The sequence below is a fragment of the Mustelus asterias genome, unplaced genomic scaffold, assembly GCF_964213995.1.
Source record: "Mustelus asterias unplaced genomic scaffold, sMusAst1.hap1.1 HAP1_SCAFFOLD_2120, whole genome shotgun sequence".
Lineage (NCBI taxonomy): Eukaryota > Metazoa > Chordata > Chondrichthyes > Carcharhiniformes > Triakidae > Mustelus > Mustelus asterias.
This window is the reverse complement of record NW_027592065.1, coordinates 1-21,795: the sequence shown is the minus strand read 5'-3', so window position 1 is coordinate 21,795 and position 21,795 is coordinate 1. Positions and strand designations below refer to the sequence as shown.

The 21,795-nt window shown below is 44.9% G+C and overlaps 1 protein-coding gene across 2 annotated transcripts in view; it reads right to left on the bottom strand.

The window, feature by feature from the left end:
• Positions 1 to 21,795, bottom strand: part of LOC144489311 (transportin-2) — a 44,669-nt gene extending 22,874 nt beyond the window's left edge. The window contains exons 1-11 of one of the 2 annotated variants that reach the window (XM_078207191.1): positions 21,709 to 21,795; positions 20,814 to 20,926; positions 15,602 to 15,677; positions 14,764 to 14,913; positions 7,600 to 7,840; positions 7,414 to 7,495; positions 6,232 to 6,354; positions 3,764 to 3,882; positions 2,810 to 2,870; positions 2,303 to 2,465; positions 677 to 829 (exon numbers count right to left, since the gene is read on the bottom strand). In XM_078207191.1, the coding sequence (XP_078063317.1) occupies positions 677 to 829; positions 2,303 to 2,465; positions 2,810 to 2,870; positions 3,764 to 3,882; positions 6,232 to 6,354; positions 7,414 to 7,495; positions 7,600 to 7,840; positions 14,764 to 14,913; positions 15,602 to 15,677; positions 20,814 to 20,912 (1,267 nt within the window). In that variant the 5' untranslated portion in view covers positions 20,913 to 20,926; positions 21,709 to 21,795. Of the gene's footprint in view, positions 1 to 676; positions 830 to 2,302; positions 2,466 to 2,809; positions 2,871 to 3,763; positions 3,883 to 6,231; positions 6,355 to 7,413; positions 7,496 to 7,599; positions 7,841 to 14,763; positions 14,914 to 15,601; positions 15,678 to 20,813; positions 20,927 to 21,502; positions 21,591 to 21,708 lie in introns of those variants that run through there. The other variant, XM_078207190.1, reaches the window with a different exon arrangement.

Genomic DNA, 21,795 nt, shown 5'->3' with positions numbered 1-21,795 from the left:
AATTCATACGTTCACCAGGAATCGGCAAAAATGGATATGGAGACGGTGTAAGTTCTATATAACTGGGAGGAAGGTGCAGTGTACACCCCAGGTAGAATGTCTTGGGACCAGGTCCACGCTGGATTGCAGCTCAGACAGTTGTGATCACGGTCCCTTGGACCACTCCAACTGCAATAAGGACAAGCTGATAGTTAGTTGGCACGCCATCTAACTATCAGCCAAGGTAGCATCCACCAAACAAGCCGGTATGTTACATTTCACTCAGCTAACATTACAATTCATGAATGGCAGCTTAAAAATTGCCCATTTTTTTGGATAGCTGGATTTGAGACACTACTTGTACTGACAAACTCAGACCAGGGCCAGATCAAGTTCAAAGCACTATTCGTTGTGTGCCTGATTAACTCCGATTCTTGTACTAAGATAGGTCTTTACAGACAGCTGAAAACTGCACATTTGGACCATTGAGAAAAGCCATTTATAAAACGTTTGGAATCTGGGACTAAGTGCTCCAGCAGATGGAGGTATAAACAGAGAGTTATATAAGGGCAAGTTAAAACCAGCTGTCCAGAATCTAGGCACAAACACGCCAGGCATTAGTGGCTCTACTTTCCGCATCTCAGAGAGCATGCCCCTGAGCTGCTCTCAGTTCAACATTCAAACTCTTGCTTCATACCTTCTGCAATAGCTCCCAAAACCAGGATCCCGGACTCTTTAATAACCCAATCCGGATGGAACAGCAGCCCCTTCAGCAATGGCAGGAGGTGAGGAAGAAGATCATCTCGGAAAACATTGGCCAAGACATCCAGTGCAGCAGCTGAGCATTTCCCTGATAAAAGACAGTGAGATGAGGATCAATGTTCACCCAGTGCACACAAACACACACCAGTGTCCCAAACCAGAGCCTGTACATAGTGCCCCACAGTCAACACAGTCGCCCCACGCCCACCCACCAAGTCAAACTACTGCAATCTGACCAATAAGTAGCTCGTGAATCATATTAATACTTTAGAGGAAAGGTTTCGTTCTGGGAAGATTAAGGTAACTAAAATCCTGAGCTTTAGAGGTTGCCACAGTACCTGAAATAAAATGGCAATTCAGACAATCATCCCTGTTTGTCGAGTCAGAGTAGAAGAGATGGAACCATAAAACAGCAGCTGGCTTAGCTGGCGAACTGGAGATGTAATATCTACACCGCTTGGAAAGAAGTGTAGTCCAGAGAAATGTTTTGGGAGTTAGAGATAAATTAAAGCATCAAGTGAACCCGGAAAGGCAATGGCATCATAGAGACGAGAGGAGCTTAAGGTGGTTGTCTGGTTTCAATTTATCTGTTTCTTGGGAGGTGGTCGGTTGCAATTTGGAGCTCGTGTGGTTTTCAGGTCTCAGAGATGCCCAGGGAACTGTTTGGTGCAGTTAGGGCTCAGAAAAGCCCTGGGGCGCTGAAAACATGGCGGAAGGTCACTGATACCAAGCCAGGCAGTAAGGGTTCAGAGAAACCCCCAAGGGATATTTATAGATCAGTGCAGCTGGAAGACTGGAGTTCAAGGGGCAATACCAGCTTAGTGAAGTTGCAATCTCTGCAAGAGTTGGGAGTGTGCAAGTGATTAGAGGCAAAGTACAGCTTTGTGGATCCCATGGAACACAGGTGCAGGAGAGAGACTGAGCTGCCCGGGGGTGGGCAGGCATGGAGGCGGTCTGAGTCGGAGTGGCCTTTGAGGGAAGATCTTCAAAAGTACAGGTAAAATCCCTCATGGCGGAGACAGAGTTTTAATGAGGTTTTGAGAGTCAGTGATTAATGATCCCCGAGTGGTTTGCTCAGAAATCCATGGGATCGGTCTTGTCACATCTGCCATATACTGTGCAGTGTGGTGTGTTAGATCACAGTCTGCTTGTTAATTCATATTTATCTCAGAAGGGAGACAGTGTAGATGGTTTCAGTTTTCTGATTCGACATGGCAAAGTTCAGAACTGTGGAATCGTGTGGCGTTATTCTCCTTGCGCTTTAGTGGACAATTCGGAGTTTGGAAACTACACAAAACTAAGCTTCCTTCTGTCATTTCCCTGGTGAGCTCCCTCTCCCATTTATTCCTTTTGCTTCTAAATGTGCTGACTTGTAATTCAGAAAGATCAGGTGCAGAAGGGCCCTTCAACTTGGAGCCAGTAACCTAGCAGAGATCAGGGGCCTACCTAGTAAACAAGGCTCAATAACAAGAGGTTGGTGCACTAGCCCAGCTGTTCAGGTGGGATGCTAAGAGGTTCCCGAATGGTTCAATGAGTAAACAGTCACTTGACACAAACGTACTCAGATTCCAGTCAGAAAGAGTGTCATCATCATCGTCATCAAAGTCCTCATCTTCCTCAGCAGCATCTTCCTCATGCTGCAATGTCACCGTGCGGGACTTGTGGAAGCGAGGTTTTATATCCTGCTCACTATCCGGAACGGCTTCATCCTCTTCAACATCACCCTGAAACAGGCACAAAACAGAAAGAACAGATCAGCAAATAAGTCTTGGAAAGAGATGATTTTATAAAGACAGCTCACACACAAGGCAGAATAAAGTGTCCTCGCACTAGCCCAACGTCGGAACACATGGCCTACTGCTTTAAATTGCCATTTCCCATTACCCACACCAGTTATCCTTCGAGATCTGAGCAAAGCTGTCAACATTATGGAGTTCCTGGTGGTCTGAGCCTCATTCCTTACAAGACTGGTGGCTGGGTTTGGAACCAAAAGGCGACAAACTAACCCACTGCCCAATCCTCAGCTCTGACCCAATTCACACAGCATTACGACACCAACTGTTCTCACCTTTAAAAGTATTATGTCAATCTCCGAGTATTTCATCCCATTCACTAAAATAGGAATCAATCTATAAAAGACAAAACATCAGATCTTGTTTATTAACAGAATGAAGAACCCCCTCAAGTAGAACACAAAGCTAGGGTATCTGATGTTAGTGATAAAGCACCTCTTATCCAAAGGTGCACCTCCCACCTCCTGTGATATCATAACTTTCGGAGGGCCGAAGGGCCTGTTCCTGTGCTGTATTGTTCTTTGTAACCCAAAATCCGTTCCACCTTGTCCACAACAGCAGACTCTTTGCAGCCTTTGATCAAGCCCAAGATGGGGGTGCAATGCCTCATCTTGTCAGCTGGGATCTTGTTTGTCTCCCTTGTGGGGGCCTTGAATTGGATTCAGTTGGATTTTGAATTTGGTTTTTGGAGCAAGCAAGGAATGGATTGGGGTTTGCCCAGTCTGAGCATTGGCTTTGTGACTTTAAGAATGGAGTAAACATTTTTTTTAAAACAGCAGAATCAGAGGATATGCCCTGCACACAACAGGGCAACAGGACTGGGACAAGCTTCCTTTGTCCGTAGTGGAAGCAATTTCTACTGACTTATTCAAACGTAAAATAGTTAGATATTCTTTCAGGAAACAACACTTTGAAATCCAGTTTATGAAGAAGTTGGGAGCCGCCATTTGGCGAGTGGAGTGTGCTCAGGAGGAACTGGTCACTTAGGACCTATACTTTCTAAATCTGTTCACCATTGCAAGGAGGGGGGGGGCCGGGGGGGGTTCCCCTCACCGGACGTCCTGCTCTGTTGTAGACTCATTAACAAAGACGGATCACAGGGAACATCGTAACACGGAGGATGTAGAAGAGGAACTGGATAGACCAGGCTCTGTGTGACTAACAGTTCTTTGCTGTGAAGCCGCCCCCCCCCCCCCCCAAAACAACCCTACACAGTTACTGGTCCTTACTGTATCAAGTGTCCTGATAGCGCCTCCTTACAGATTGGTTGTTCAGCCAACGTCAGCCAGAACTCGCACGCTTCCAACGCCACGTTTTCATCAGCGTCCTGTGTCCTCTGCAGCATGTACTGCAAGTTAGAGGAGAAAGAGCAGCAAGAAGTTACTTTACCAGCTCCAGAAAATCAGCAGAAAGACGATACACTCAATCCCATGCACGCTACCTCCCTCACTCCACAGGGGCCACCCAAACAGCTGCCTCACCCCCTTTCCCAGGGCCACCCCAGAGGGCCCAACACCAAGCCACTTTGAAATTTCTATTATATAAGAGTGCTCACCAGGTGTTAGGGACTCAGCTGGGAGGGCAGGTGGTGTTCGCAGTGTAAAGTGCATCCCAGACACATGCGTGTGCAAGTGTACACACACGTGAACTGTAGTCACTTCATTGAGGTGAGGTGGAATTGGAACCTGGACTTTTCAATGGAATCAATGGTCAAAATTACACCCAACTTTTCCAAGTCCCAATATCCACAAGGAAATCAGCTCCACAGCAAATACACAAATAAAACTCCAGCGTCAATGATTACAAACTAAACTACACGTCAGCTGGTCAGAACTGTATGAAGGGCATGAATTTCAACCTGATTTCAGAATGTACTCACATCTGGAGGAGAATAGGCTTATTAGCGATAGGCAGCATGGTTTTGTGAGGAGGTCATGTCTCTCAAACTTGATTGAGTCCTTTGAGGAAGTGGCAAAAAAAATTGACCAGGGCAGGCAGTGGACGTTATGTACATGGACTTCAGTAAAGCCTTCAATAAGGTTCCTCATGGCAGGCTGGTACAGAAGGTGAAGTCATATGGGATCCGAGGTGAGCTGGTAAGATGGAGACAAAACTGGCTTGGGCATAGAAAGCAGAGAGTAGCAGTGGAAGGGTATTTTTGTAACTGGAGGTCTGTGACAAGCGGGTTCCACAAGGATCAGTGCTGGGGCCTCTGGGTGAGTGCGTGTGTCATATATATATATATTTTTTAATTTGCAGATGATACAAAAATTGGGGGAGTAGCGGACGGTGCGGAGGATTGTCAGAGGATACAGCAAGATATAAATCGGCTGGAGACCTGGGCCGAAAGATGGACAAATGTGAGGTGATACGATTTGGAAGGTCTACTGCAGAGGGAAAGTATACAATAAATGGTGGAGCCCTTAAAAATATTAGCATACAGAGGGATCTAGGTGTGCAAATCCACAGTTCCTGAAGGTGGCAACTCAGGTGGACAAGGTGGTCAAGAAGGTGTATGGTATGTTGGCCTTCATCGGTCGGGACGTTGAGTAAAGGAATTGGAAAATCATGTTGCAGCTGCATAAAACTTTGGTTAGGCCGCATTTGGAGTATTGTGTACAATTCTGGTCGCCTCACTACCGGAAGGATGTTGATGCATTGGAAAGGGTGCAGAAGAGATTTACCAGGATGTTGCCTGGTTTGGAGGATATGGACTATGAAGAAAGGTTGAACAAACTTGGATTGTTTTCATTGGAGCGTTGGAGGATGAGGGGGGACCTGATAGAGGTTTACAAGATTATGACAGGCTTGGATAGAGTGGATAGCCAGAGTCTTTTTCCCAGGGTCGAAGGTCAATTACTCGGGGGCAGAGGTTGAAAGTGAGAGGGGAAAGTTTAAAAGAGATGTATGGGGCAAGTTTTTCACACAGTGATGAATGCCTGGAACGCGCTGCCGGAGGTGGTGGTGGCAGCAGATTCTATAACAACATTCAAGAGGCATCTGGATAGATACATGAATAGGCAGGAAATAGAGGGATATGGAACACGTAGAGGCCAGAAATTATTAGATCAGAGAGGCATCTGTGTCAGCACAGACTTGGTGGGCCGAAGGGCCTGTTGCTGTATTGTTCTTTGTATTACATGAGCACAGCACCTAGACTGACATCATAGTAGAGTGATGTGGAGACTAAGGTGCTGTCTCTCTGATGCAATGTTAAACTGAGGCCGTGTCTAATTGTTTCACTGATTCAGAGCATGGTAACAGTCACAATTCTGAACCAGGTTCTCATGGTGCTTTGGCCAATGTTCTTCTGTCAAATTACACCATCCAAAACAGGTAGCAGTCACCTCACTGCTGTGGCGTCGTGTCAGCTCTAACAAGTGACCACAAATCTAAATCATTAACCGATGTGGTGGTGTTCTTGTTTGAACTCATCATAATGATGAGAAGTTATTTTACATGGAATGCCCCGGGGGGGAAAAACAAGTTAATTACCATTGTTACAGTCTAATCAATCAAAACAACCAGGTCAACAATTACAGAGCCCCAGCTGGACCAAGCTGGAGAGTAAAACCAGAGGAACAGACACATTCCTAGATTACACTGCATACAGACTCACTCAGCAGATATGTACCGCGACATAGCTGGACAGAGTGACTACTGCTTGAACCTCACTACACACAGTGCAGACACATACCTGGATTATACTGTGCATGTGTGGGATCAGACGATCTATCCGAACCTCTAGCAGCATCACCAGTGCCCGGCACACATTCTTCCTCACTTCTGAATCATCGTCTGTTGCCAGTGCAAACAGGTGCTGCGGGAAACAACCAGGAATTTCAGTTTGAGCGCAGCCCAACCTCAGGAACACTGTACAAGGGAACTATGTTACTGTTGCTGACCGAACCCCGATGGCTAGCTAAGGACTGGTTTCATTTTAAAATGCCATTTACACCTTTATCCGGTGAAATCACCCACGCAGTTCACGTCACAGGTCAGCCAGGGCACTTTCAGCACAATTGACCTCCACACTTAGGCCAGTTTCCAGGTACAAACTGGTCTCCCAGTGTGTACTCCGGCTCTGCCAGGGCAGCCCAGGAGAAATAAAATTGAACTGAAGTTAAAATATAAATAGAACAAGGGAAGGAAGGAAGGAGTAAAAAGTTCATCTTTCCTGAACAGTATGATCAACTAGCAGCACTGCAACTCCTCTCTGTCACAGTGAGGGCTGGAAGCGAGGAGAGCGGCCAAAGGGGGGCAGTTGTAATGTGCATGCACCTTCTCTTAATGTGACGTCAATAAAATGCATCTCCCCTGTAATTTCAGGAATGTTTGGAACAAGGACTTCAGAGGGAGGGAACTCTTGCTACATCCTGAACGTTGCATAATTCCCCCAGTCTGTCGGCAAGAGATTGCATCATTTTGGTCTGGCCACACAGCTTGGAATCAGAAGGAAATTGTTTCAATCAAAACCCCAGAGTATCCTGAGGCACCTCAGACCAGCAAGCAACAGGGTCGCTCAGCAACCCATCAAAAAAAGGACGTTTCAATGGACAAAACCCAACAAATTAATCTATCTACGCAGCAACAGGGTTTTTTTCTTTTAGATTCCACATTTGCGCCCACCTGAAGATGCTGAGATACAGGGGTCACTTAACCCTAACCCAATGGCCCCATTATTCATGTCGGAGTCAGTGTACTGCTGGACATAGCCAGAGTCAAGTCCGTTCGTGCTGCAGGATTCTCTCAGTAGCCAACACGAACATGACACCTGACCTTTCTGTCCAGTTCAGAGAGCACCTGCTGTGGCACAGGTCAGGAACAGAACCTCGGACTTCTGTACAGATGCCATTAATCTAGCACTCAAACACCATACCTCAATGAAAGTATCGACATTGTCCATCAGTGCCTGGGCCCTGCCGATGATGAACTGATTCACACAAGCGATTGCATGGGACCTGAGAGACAGAGAGATGGATACACAGGTGAATTGTGACCTCTGCTGCTCCAGGACAAATATCCCTTTCACACAGTTGAGCAATAGGATTTAACAAATTCTTACCTGATTTTTGGGCTACAGTGTTTGAAAAACTGCAGGAACTTGGGAATCATGATGTTGAGGGGTCTATTCAGAGCATCGCTATCCAACATCTCCGAAGAATCCTCACAAATCTTCTGCAAAGCTCCAAAGGCTCCCTCACAGGTGTTGTAATCCTCAGAGTTAAGCAGGTTACAGAGTTGAGGCAGGAGCTCTGGCCAAGCCTGCAGCTCTCCCTTTGATGCAATGGTCGTGATCAAAATACCTGCACAAACCAGACTACAAGGTCAGACAAGTGCCTGCACTTCAATGGGTCAATGCTTCTGGCTGTGGCCACACACCACACGTTAAAGAATACACAGATTCTCTGCATCACATTACTGTTGATCCAAACTTCCAGACATTGCTAACCATGGCATTCTTCTTCCCTGCCACCTTATCACATCACTCAAACCCATAACACAATCCTAGCTCAAAGATAGGCACTTCTAAAGGCCCCCAACAAATGACACAGAACTAAAAGAAATATACTTGGACTCCTTGCAATGGGCAAAGTTGGCAACAATTCAGTCAAGGTTTGTGATGAAGCGAAATCCAATTCAACTTCGTCAAAGTGTTTGTCTCAAAACAAACATGCAACGATTGAAGCACCAAGCAGATGTACACAAACTAAAATTGAGGTGGGGGGGTTTGGTGGTGGTGGCTAACACTGCTGCTTCACAGCGCCAGGGACCCAGGTTCGATTCCCCGCTTGGGTCACTGTCTGTGTGGATTTTGCATGTTCTCCCTGTGTCTGTGCGGGTTTCCTCCGGGTGCCCCGATTTCCTCCCACAGTCTGAAAGACGTGCTGGTTAGGGTGCATTGACTCGAACAGGCGCCAGAGTGTGGCAACTAGAATTTCACAGTAACTTCATTGCAGTGTTAATGTAAGCCTTACTTGTGACTAATTAAAAAAACTTTAAATCCCTTTCACAGTAGTCATCTGCTGGGATTCCCATCAAGACTCTGTACGTCCACTAGAAATTATAGCCCAAGTTTAAAGATGATGAAGAGATGGGATTTTTTGTAACTGGACAAGTGCAGTATTATACTATGAGTAAAGTCTTCCCCAGACAGAATTAGAATGCACTAATCTTGAAACCAGTTCGTGAACTTCAGAACTGAAACTGAGCTCTAAAGCACAATCCCACTTAAATCTGGCTACGGAGAAGCTGACCATGTAACTGAGGATGCTGTATTTACATTCAGAGGATTCACACAGTTGGTCAACAGTTCACCACAGGAAGTGCAGTGCAAGAGTACAAGAATAAGGAACTGTACTAGTTGCTACCTCAACTGTTAAAACAGTCATACACATTCTCATTGGTTAGGGGTCAATTTAACCAAGTTAGCAACAAGGTAAAAGTTCACTTAATTACTCCGGTTATGAAGTTGCAGATACAAGGTTAAAAATGTGGCGTTTGATAAATGTAAATATCGAAAAGAAATGCTGAAACAAAAAGAGATCATATAGCATTGTCTCTTTAAAAAGCATGTGTTTTTGTGCTTGGAGCTTTAAATTGAAGGCAGCAGGCTGCAGAAGCCAATTTTACAACATTGTGTCAAAAGCCTCGCAGCCAGAGCTCCAGCATAGCAAAACAGGCTTTTGAATTGGACCAATGAGTTTAAAGCAAGCACTCAAAGATACAGAACCAATTGAATTCAGATTTGAGTTTTGTATCATCTGGACAGCATTCTATTAGGGAGTTTGTTCAGTTTGTTAATTGTTTTAATATGGTTGTCACCAGTTTTAAAATAAAGACCTGTTTTAATTTACCTGCTTTAATTTACCTAAACTAATAACTTCCTACTCCCTCACAATATTACGAGGCAAGGTATATCCCTTTGGGTAGTTCCAAAATCGCGCAGAGGGAAACATCACCTCTGCATTGTAACACTCCTACAAAGGAAAGTTATAAACTCAGTCCCCACTACATATATCCATCATGCCCATCTGAACACAATTGATAATTTAACTTTTGACAAACCTGATGACAATAATATCATAAGACGATAAGAAATAGGAATAGGAGTAGGCCATTCAGCCCCTCAAGCCTGTTCTGCCATTCAATAGGATCATAGAGGTCATAGAGATTTATAGCATGGAAACAGGCCCTTCGGCCCAACTTGTCCATGTCGCAATTTTTTTCATGGCTGATTGGGCATTCCTCACTAGCCTTTTGTAATTCATGCACTAGGACACCCAGATCCCTCTGCATCTCAGAACTTTGCAATCTCTCACCATTTAAACTATAAGCATTTTTTAAATTCTCCCTGTCAAAATGGACAATTTCACATTTGTCCACATTATCCTTCATTTGCCAGATTTTCCGGCCCCCCCTCCCCCCGACTCACTTACCCTATGTATGCCCCTTTGTTGACCGATCCCTGTGACAAACCACTTGTCACTTCCTGCCAACTATGTTTCCTGTTAGCTAGCCAATCTTCTATCCATGGTCACGTTTCCCCCTGCACACCTCTCTGTGCCAAGGAGTTCCAAAGACTGTCAGTCCTCAGAAGAAATTCCTGAGTCTTAAATTGGCACCCCTTTATTCTGTGTTTATGCCCTCTGGTCCTCGGCCCTCCCATCCTCTCAGCATTTACCCTGTCAAGCCCCTGAAGAATCCCATATGTTTCAGTGAGATCACCTCTCATTCTTCTAAATTCCAATGCGTAGAGTCCCAACCTGTTTAACCTTTCCTCATTAGACAATCCCTACTTACTGGGGATCATTCTGGTGAACCTTCTCTGAACTGTCACCAATGAAATAATATCTTTCCTTAAATAAGGGGATTAAATCTGCTCACGGTTCTCCAGATGTGGTCTGGCCAGTATCTTGTACAGCTGCAACAAGACTTCCCTACTCTTACACTCCAACCCCCTTGAAATAAAGGCCAACATTCTATTGGCCTTCCTGATTATCTGCTGTACTATGTGCTAACTTTCTGTGTTTCATGCACAAGTCCCTTTGTGTTGCAGCTTTCTGCAGTTTTTCTCCATTTAATTACTACTCTGTTCTTTTGGTCTCCCTTCCAAAATGACAACAGAGCGTTACGTTTAAAAAGATTTCGCTAATTATATAGTGCAATCTCAATGAAAGTTGTAGATATCCACTCTGCAGTCAATTTGTAATAGGAATTGGGATTTATTAGGTCAAACAGGAGGAAAAACAAATCATGGTATTAGTAATTTATTAAGAGAATTAATTACTTTTTGCTAGCAGATAAAATTCAAACAAATAAATTAGGAGCAGGAGCAGGCCACCCAGCCCCTCAAGCCTGCTCCGCCCATCAATAAGATCATAGCTGATCCCTGATCACCTTTCACCCTATTCACCTCTACCTGAAAAATATTCTCCAGAGTTCCAGAGACTCATGACTCTCACAGAGAAAGAATTTCTCTTCATCTGTCTTAAGTGAGTGACCTCTTATTTTTAGACAGTGATCCCTGGTTCTAGATTCTCTGACAAGAGGAAATATCCACCCCTTCAATACCCCTTTGGATCAAATTAAACTCTACTGGATACAAACCTAACATAGAAACATAGAACATAGAAAAACTACAGTACAAACAGGCCCTTCGGCCCCACAAGTTGTGCCGAACATATCCCTACCTTCTAGGCCTACCTATAAACCTCCATCCTATTAAGTCCCATGTACTCATCCAAGAGTCTCTTAAAAGTCCCTATTGAGTTTGCCTCCACCACCACTGACGGCAGCCGATTCCACTCGCCCACCACCCTCTGTGTGAAAAACTTCCCCCTAACATTTCCCCTGTACCTACCCCCCAGCACCTTAAACCTGTGTCCTCTGAGAGTCCACCCGATCTATGCCTCTCAACATCTTATATACCTCTATTAGGTCTCCTTTCATCCTACGTCTCTCCAAGGAGAAAAGACCGAGCTCCCTCAGCCTATCCTCATAAGACATACCACTCAATCCAGGCAACATCCTTGTAAATCTCCTCTGCACCCTTTCAATCTTTTCCACATCCTTCTTGTAATGAGGCGACCAGAACTGAGCACAGTACTCCAAGTGGGGTCTGACGAGGGTCTTATATAGCTGCATCATTATCCCCGGACTCCTAAACTCAATCCCTCGATTGATAAAGGCCAGCACACCATACGCCTTCTTAACCACCTCCTCCACCTGCGGGGCCGATTTTAGAGTCCTATGGACCCGGACCCCAAGGTCCTTCTGATCCTCTACAGTACTAAGTCTTTCCCTTTATATTGTACTCCTTCATCCCATTTGACCCACCAAAATGGACCACTACGCATTTATCTGGGTTGAAGTCCATCTGCCACTTCTCCGCCCAGTCTTGCATCCTATCTATGTCCCTCTGTAACTTCTGACATCCCTCCAGACTATCCACAACCCCACCAACCTTCGTGTCGTTGGCAAACTTACCAACCCATCCCTCCACTTCCTCATCCAGCTCCTTTCCAAACATTCCTCATAAGACAACACACCCATTCCTGGTATTTGTCGAGCAAACCTTCTCTGACCTGCTTCTAACTCATTTACAATCTTTCATTAGAGAGACCAATGCTGTACTCCTGATGTGGCCTCATCAACACCCTACATTACAAAAGTAGAGGGGCTATACTTCAGTTATCAATTCCCCTCACAATAAACAATTCTATTACCTTTCCTAATTACTTACTGTACCTGTATATTAGCCTTTTGTAATTCATGCACTAGAACACCCAGATCACTGTGCACCTCAGGCCATAGAACCATAGAAAATTACAGCTCAGAAACAGGCCTTTTGGCCCTTCTTGTCTGTGCCGAACCATTTTATGCCTAGTCCCACTGACCTGCACTTGGACCATATCCCTCCACACCCCTCTCATCCATGAACCCGTCCAAGTTTTTCTTAAATGTTAAAAGTGACCCCGCATTTACCACTTTATCCGGCAGCTCATTCCACACTCCCACCACTCTCTGCGTGAAGAAGCCCCCCCTAATATTCTCTTTAAACTTTTCTCCTTTCACCCTTAACCCATGCCCTCTGTTTTTTTCTCCCCTAGCCTCAGCGGAAAAAGCCTGCTTGCATTCACTCTATCTATACCCATCAAAATCTTATACACTTCTATTAAATCTCCCCTCAATCTTCTACGCTCCAGGGAATAAAGTCCCAACCTATTCAATCTCTCTCTGTAACTCAGCTTCTCAAGTCCCGTGTTAAGGTCCCGTTCCAGACCTTTGCAATCTCGCACCATTTAAACTATAAACATTGTCAAAATGGGTAATTTCACATTTGTCCACATTATCCTTCATTTGCCAGATTTTGCACCCCCCCCGACTCACTTAACCTATGTATGCCCCTTTACTGACTGATCCCCGAGGCCAATCATTTGTCACATCCTGCTAACTATGTTTCTTGTTAGCTAACCAATCTTCAATGCTCGTCACGTTACCCCCTGCACCATGAGCTTCTACTTTCCTCAAAAATCTATGATGAGGTACCTGATCAAATGCCATCTGGAAATCCAAGTACAGTACACCTACTGGTTCCCCATCTTCACAGCAGCTGATTCCTTCAAAGAACTTCAATCAATAAATTCATTGGACATGATTTCACAAAACCATGTTGACTCTGCCTTTATTACCTTGATTTCCCCCCCCCCCAAGTATCCTGCTATTATCTCTTTAACAATAGCTTCTAACATTTTCCCTCTGACAGATGTTAGATTAACTGGCCTGTAGCTTCCTGCTACAGAACTGTGGCCTGAAGGATGTTTTAAAGTCTGAATTAGATGTTGTAAAGCTGCCAGAGCTTCCTACTTTTGACTCAAAAGCTGCTAAATGTTTGTAACAGACAACATGAATCACATTGCAGACTGGATTAGCTTTGCATTAATTATGCAGAAAATAGTACAATATCAGGCTCTTCATTACACTTTCATTCCGAGTGCCCCTTAACAAGGAGAAAGTTATTCTGCCTGGAATAAATGATGGGGTTATAATTAGATTTGAAACTGACACTAAAATAGATAGTGGTTACTGCTAAAAACCACTGCCTGCTTTAAAGGTGGCTGTTTGAAGTGATAGGGTCTGCATGAATACGAGATAGGCAGATGTGCCACAGGTTACAAACACCAGAGAGCTTTAGGGTTTAATGAAGATTTGTAACAGCTCTGTGATTAAACAAACTGCTGGACAGGTGTCTGGAGACGACTCTTGTCTATCCCAGATCATATGGGGTAGAGATATCACTGGTGAGAATGCTTCATAGTGAGTGAGTCATTGAGTGTAGAAAGGCCATTTGGCCCATCAAGCCTGCACTGGTAATATCTACACTAAAGTCACACTAATCCCATTTTCCTACATTTGCCCCACATCCTTGAATGTTATATTTCAAATACTCATCCAAATACTTTTTTTTAAAAAAAGGCTGAAGGTTTCCAGCCTCCACTATCTCCCCTGTTAGTGCATTCCAGATTCCCACCACCCTCAGTGAACCTTTTCTCAAATCCCCTCTGAACCTCCTGCCCCTTACTCCTTGTGATTGACCTCTGGACCCAGGGGAACAGTTGCTCCCTACTCACCCTGTCCATATCCCTCAATCTTACACATCTCAATTATGTCCCCCCTCAGCCTTGTCTGCTCTAAAGAGAACAATCCAAGCCTATCTAGTCTCTCCTTATAGCTCAAAACCTCCATTCCAGGCATCCCATCATGGCAAAGTCTCGAGTCTAAATTGCAAACCAAATTTTGAAGAGTGGTCATAATCTTCAAATTCAAATGGTCTAACAAAACAGAAACATTTCACCCTGTTGACACAATGCCTAGATAAAGAGCTTTAATAAAGATCACTACACAAGCAGTGTTTGATATGACCAATGCTTCAGACCATCACACTTCAATTGGAACAGCAGGAACCAGGCGGAACAAGAGGAAAAGCCAGGCATACATACACACCACACACAACACGCTGTGGGGATAGCTTTAAACACGGGACTGCAGATTCATTGAAAACTCTGCTTACAAACAGGTAGAACACCAGAGCAGGTATCATTAACACGAGGGATTTTCTCATTCTGGAGGGAAGTTAAGCAAGAGGTTGAGAGAAAAGTAGTGGTTGAATATCAGAGGTCACAACACAGCTATTCCGAGCAACCCATTGCCCGGTTCGTTGAGTTACCTATGGTTGCTCTGATGAGTGGAGAGGCATCGCCAATGTTATTTAAACATTCCTGTTTGATGAAGTCAGCAACTCCCTGTGGGAAACTCTGGTAATGAGCCTTGACATTGTTCTTGAGAATGAGACCGCTGAGGGACCGGGTTGGTTCATCTGAAAAAAAGACAAATGATGGAATGTTACACACACTAGAATGTTTCCAAATACCACAACAAACCACTTGGCACTCACTGCAGAGCTTTTCTGCTTTTCAAAAGCAGCACTAACACATTACATAGGATAGGGGAACAGTGAATAGCATGGCTGCCTCACAGCGCCAGGGACCCGGGTTCAATTCCGGCCTCGGGTCACTGTCTGTGTGGAGTTTGCACGTTCTCCCCAAGATTGCATGGGTTTCCTCCGGGTGCTCCAGTTTCCTCCCACTCTCCAAAGATGTGCGGGTTAAGTTGATTGGCCATGCATGTTAGGGGGATTAGCAGGGTAAATACATGGGATTACGGGGATAGGGCCTGGGTGGGATTGTCAGTGCAGGCTCGATGGGCCGAATGGCCTCTTCCTGCACTGTTGCGATTCTATGATAGGATATGCAGCACAAACAGGCCATTCTGCCCAGACGGTCCATCCTTGCATTTAGGCTCCACTTGAGCCTTTTAAAAACACCGATAGGTTACATACAGGGAGGGAACACATCTCAATTCATAACGCAAGGCAGCAACAACCCAGTGTCCTGTTGGAAACTTGGCTACATCTCCTGTGGATGAAGCCATGTCCGGCCAGGCAGTGAATTAAGTGGAAACATGCGAGCCTTTCTAATGAAACAGATAATTTAATAAACAAGCACCTTCAGATTTCAGTCTGGTCAGAACAAAGATCAGGTAGTTGTTGAAGTCTGGATACTGGTTCAGCTGCTCCAATTTCTGAGAAGTGAAGCTGAGGATAATAACGCAGTACAGTACAGAAATCCTGCCCCTCACCCACACGTGGTATATGCTGCACAAAACAGATGTAAACCCTTAAACTCAAATTAATTACCCAGAAAATCACTGTGGGCATGATTTATTTACCATTACAGCAACTGTCTACAGGGTTGGGAAACTATATCTATGGATATTTGTCATTTAGGAAGGTAAACAGAGAGGAGGAGGAGTAGGTGGTGGGGGCGGGGCTCTTAATAAAGGACAAAATCAGTACGCTAGTGAGAGAGGATCTTAGATTGAAGGTTCAAGTTTAGCTGGAGTTCGGTAACAGCAAGGGGCAACAAACATCGATGGGAATGATTTATAGACCATCAAACTGTAATGATAATGTTGGACACGGCATAAATCAGGAAAGTAGAGCTGCATGTTTCTTTTATCCATTTGTGGGACATGTGCCACTGGCTGGCCAGCATTTATTGCCCATTCCTAGGTGCCCTTGAACTAAGCGGCTTGCTAGGCCATTTCAGAGGGCAGTTGAGCGCTACATCACTGTGGCTCTGGAGTCACACGTAGGCCAGACCAGGTAAGGACACCAGATTTTCTTATCCAAAAGGCTATTAGTGAACCAGGTGGGTTTTTACAACAATCGACAATGGTTATCAGTAGATTCTTAATTCCAGATTTCTTTTATTGAATTCAAAAAGTGGTTAGCACTGCTGCCTCACAGCGCCAAGGACTCGGGTTCGATTCCCGGCTTGGGTCACTGTCTGTGTGGAGTTTGCACATTCTCCCCGTGTCTGCGTGGGTTTCCTCCGGGTGCTCCGGTTTCCTCCCACACTCCAAAGATGTGCAGGCCATGCTAAATTGCCCCAGTGTCAGGGGGACTAGCTAGAGTAAATGCATCGGGTTTTGGGAATAGGGCCTGGGTGGGATTGTGGTCGGTGCAGACTTGATGGGCCGAATGGCTTCCGTCTGCACTGTTGGGATTCTATGAAATTCCACCATCTGCCGTGGCAGGATTTGAACCTAGGTCCCCAGAATATTAGCTGAGTTGCTGCATTAATAATCTAGTGATAATACCACTAGGCCATCACTTCCCCGAGGGTGATACAGTAATAATGGGCAACTTCAATCTATGTATCATAGAGTCATAGAGGTTTACAGCATGGAAACAGGTTCTTCGGCCCAACTTGCGAAGCCGCCCTTTTTTTAAATCCTTAAGCTAATCCCAATTGCCCGCATTTGGCCCATATCCCTCTATACCCATCTTACCCATGTAACTATCTAAATGCTTTTTAAAAGACAAAATTGTACCCGCCTCTACTACTACCTCTGGCAACTTGTTCCAGTCACTCACCACCCTCTGTGAAAAAATTGCCCCTCTGGACCCTTTTGTATCTCTCCCCTCTCACCTTAAACCTATGCCCTCTAGTTTTACACTCCCCTACCTTTGGGAAAAGATATTGACTATCTAGTTGATCTATGCCCCTCATTATTTTATAGACTGGAGAAACCTAATTAACACTAATGCTGTGGAAGATGTGTTTCTGGAGCAGTATGTTAGACCAACTGGGGATCATGCTATTTTCAATTTAGTATTATGTAATGGGAATGGACTAATTAATAACCTTGCTGTATAGGAACCTGTGGGTAACAGTGATCATAATATTATAGAGGTCTGAGTGCGATGTAGTTAACTCTGAAACTAGGGTCCTAAATCTGAACAATTTGAAGGTATGAGGAGCAAGTTGGCAATGATGGATTGGGAAAGTGTACTAAGGTTTGATGGTGCACAAGCAATGGCTAGTATTTAAATAACAACATGGTCCAACAAATATATATTCCTCTTGGACACATACACCCAACAGAAAATGTGAATCAACTGAAAGGGTGAATCAACCATGGTTAACAAAAGTTAAAGATTGCATTAGATCAAAAAAAATGGGTCATAAGGTTGCCAAAAAAGAGGATTAGGAGCAATTTAGAATCCAGCAAATTTGGCCAAGAAACATACAAAGGGAAAAGGGAATAGGAATGCAAACTAGCGAGCAACATAAAAGACAGACCTACGCTTCCAGAGCTCGGCCATCATGGCCCTGCAGGAGGCCAGCGAGGCTTACCTGGTGGGGCTCTTTGTGGAAAAGAGCCTTTGGGTTATCAGATTAAAGAGTAGCCGCTTCACTTGCTCTTTCTGGACCCGGGTTCGATTCCCAGCTTGCGTCACTGTCTTTGTGGAGTTTGCACATTCTCCTCGTGTCTGCATGGGTTTCCTCCGGGTGCTCCGGTTTCCTCCCACAGTCCAAAGATGTGCGGGTTAGGTTGATTGGCCATGCTAAAATTGCCCATTCGTGTCCTGAGATGTGTAGATTAGAGGGGTTAGTGGGTAAATATGTAGGGATATGGGGGTAGGGCCTGGGTGGGATTGTGGTCGGTGCAGACTCGATGGGCCAAATGGCCTCTTTCTGCACTGTAGGGATTCTATGATTCTATAAAGCAGATTGTAAAGGCTTATTTAGGTATGTGAAAAGGAAAAGATTATCTAGGATAAATGTGGGTTTGTTACAAGTGGTCTCTTTTTAGGAGACAGGTGAATTTAGTGGAAACAGAGAAATTAAACAATTGCTTTTGCGTCTGTCCTCACAGATGATACAGAAAATCTCAGAAACGCTAGGCAACAAGGGTCTTGTGAAGCTGATACACAAAGAAATTTGTATTTGTAAGCAAGTAGTAGACAGGAAATAGGAGTAGGCCAATCAGCCCTTCAAGCCTCCTTCACCATTCAATATGATCACAGCTACTCCTCTATCTCAATGTCATACTCCCCGCCCTCTCCCAATATCCTTCACACCTTTAGAGTTTAGAAATCTATTTCCTTCTTAAACACATTCAGTGACTTAGTCTCCACAACTTTCTGTGGTAGGGAATTCCCCAGGTTCACTACCCTCAGTGAAGAGGTGTGAGGGCGGCACGGTAGCACAGTGGTTAGCACTGCTGCTTCACAGCTCCAGGGTCTCGGGTTCGATTCCCGGCTCGGGTCACTGTCTGTGTGGAGTTTGCACATTCTCCTCGTGTCTGCGTGGGTTTCCTCCGGGTGCTCCGGTTTCCTCCCACAGTCCAAAGATGTGCGGGTTAGGTTGATTGGTCAGGTTAAAAAATTGCCCCTTAGAGTCCTGGGATGTGTAGGTTAGAGGGATTAGCGGGTAAAATATGTGGGGGTAGGGCCTGGGTGGGATTGTGGTCGGTGCAGACTCGATGGGCCGAATGGCCTCCTTCTGCACTGTAGGGTTTCTATGATTCTATGAGACTGTGACCCTTTGTTCTAGAGCCCCCGCCCTAAGGAAACATCCTCCCTGCCTCCAGCCTGTCCAGCCCGGTCAGAATTTTATAAGTTTCAATTAGATCCCCTCTCATTCTTCTAAATTCCAATGAATACAGACCGAGTCAACCTCATAACAATCCTGCCATCCCAGGAATCAGTCTGATCAACATTCACTGCACTTGTTCGGTAGTGTATCCTTTCTTGGGTAAGTAGACCAAAACTGCAAACTGCAAAATAATGAGGGGCACAGATCAGCAAGTCAATATCTTTTCCCAAAGGTAGGGGAGTCTAAAACTAAAGGTCATAGGTTTAAGATGAGAGGGGAGAGATACAAAAGTGTCCAGAGGGGCAATCTTTTCACACAGAGGGTGGTGAGTGTCTGGAGCAAACAGCCAGAGGTAGTAGCAGAGGCAGGTACAATTTTGTCTTTTAAAAAGCATTTAGACAGTTACATGGGTACGATGGGTATAGAGGGATATGGGCCAAATGCGGGCAATTGGGATTAGCTTAGGGGTTTAAAAAGAAAAGGGCAGCATGGACAAGTTGGGCCAAAGGGCCTGTTTCCATGCTGTAAACCTCGGACTATGACTCTAATAGCCCAGGTGCAATCTCACCAAGGCCCCGTACAGTTTCAGTAAGACATCCTTGCTTTGCCCCTGTACTTAACTCCTCCTGCATTGAAGGCCAACATGCCATTTGACTCCTTAGCTGTTTGCTGCACCTGTATGCTTGCTTTCAGTGACTGGTGTACAAGGACATCCAGATTCCTTTCTCTGTAAACATTTCCCAATCTATCATATAAATAATACTCTGCCATTCTGTTTCTTCTTTCTTCAAAGTGGATAACTTCCCATTTATCCATGTTATAATGCATCTGCCGTGAATGCTCCCACTCACTCAACTTGAAGCCTTTGAACAATCTCCTTACCACTCGCATTCTCACCAAGTTTCACATTGGCAGCAATTCAGAAATATTACATTTGGTTCCCTCATCTAAATCATTGATACATATTTTGAATGGCTGCGGCCCAGTACTTGAAAAGTTAGCTGAATTGAAGATTCATAAATCCCATGAACCACATCCCAGAGTGCTGAAAGAGATAGCCACAAAGATAGTGGATACATTGGTGGTTATAGATGGGGAACACACTCTCCACACACATGTTCACACAGATATTGGTGAGGATAAGTTCAGGCCAAATAGTTTGATCACACCAAGAGGCAATTTGCACATTAAAGAAAGAATCAGGGGCTGGAAAAGATGCTGAAAAGTCAGGCCAGTGGCAGAGATAAAGTAATCAAAAGGTAGTCATAGAGGTTTACAACATGGAAACAGGCCCTTCAGCCCAACCTGTCCATGCCGCCCAGTTTTTAACCAATAAGCCAGTCCCAATTGCCCGCATTTGGCCCATATCCCTCTATACCCATGTAACTGTCTAAATGCTTTTTAAAACTAAAACGCTTCTACTACTACCTCTGGCAGCTTATTCCAGACACTCACCACCCTCTGTGGAAAAAATTGCCCCTCTGGACCCTTTTGTATCTCTCCTCTCTCACCTTAAACCTACACCCTCTAATTTTAGACTCCCCTACCTTTGGTTGGCTATCTATCTTATGCCCCATATTATTTTATAGATCAAGTCCATCCAGCCTCTCCTTATAACTCAAACCATCAAGTCCCGGTAGCATCCTAGTCAATTTTTTCTGCAATAATATCTTTTCTATAATAGGGTGACCAGAACTGTACACAGTGTGGCCTTACTAATGTCTTGCACAACTTCAACAAGGTGTTGCAGATCTTTGAACAGGTAGGATACTTGTTGTACTGCGCGCTGTGTTGCTGTGTCTGGCGACTGAGAGTCTTTGAGCAGCTGAAGCACTTGTTGAAGACCCTGTTGATCGGGCTGCCACTCCATCGTGAACACCAAACCTGCAACAAAGGGAGAGGAAGCAATTGAGAGAGTTGCAAACCTGATTGAACCAAAATGCACTAATCCACCATTATAGCCAGCAACCCCCCCTCCAAACAGCTTTACCCTCTCTGGGAGAAATAATCCCCCTTTACAAAAGGATGTCTCATTATGGCAGGGTTTGGAGGGTCTCAATCAAGAGCTCAGCTGATGTAGTTCTACAAATCCAGAAATCGTCGAGGTAGTGGCACTGTGGTACTGTCACTGGACTAGTAATCCAGAGACCCAGGGTAATGCTCCAGGGTTTGAATATCACCATGGCAGATAGTGAAATTTGATTTCAATGAAAATCTGGAATTAAAAGTTGAATGATGACTATGAAACCATTGCCAATTGTTGATTCACTAATACCCTTTAGGGAAGGAAATCTGCCGTCCTTACCCAGTCTGGCCTCCATGTAACTCCAGGGCCACAGCACTGTGGTTGGTTCTTAAATGCCGTTAGGGATGGGCAATAAATGCTGGCCCAGTCAGCGATGGCCACATCCCATACACGAATAAAACAAATCTAACCCATTAATCCTCAAAAAAGGCTACCTCATCAATTCCAACTAATGGTCAGCAGAAACACCAGGCATAGTTTACAGCAAGCTCTGCTAGTTTCACCAAACTCACTGGAAGGAGTGTGTGAACACCAGATGTGGACAGCATCTGGATTCAGCTGAGGCTTCCTTACACACCGAAAATGCTGAGGGGGGGCTTTCTAAATCAAGAATGTGCTCGATTGGAGCCGAAACACCCACCCAACGGTCGGTCAAACTGTAGCACACTGCTCAGCGACTGCAGTTAGTATATTACAACACATCCTGGCAGGAGATGGTCACAAAGGC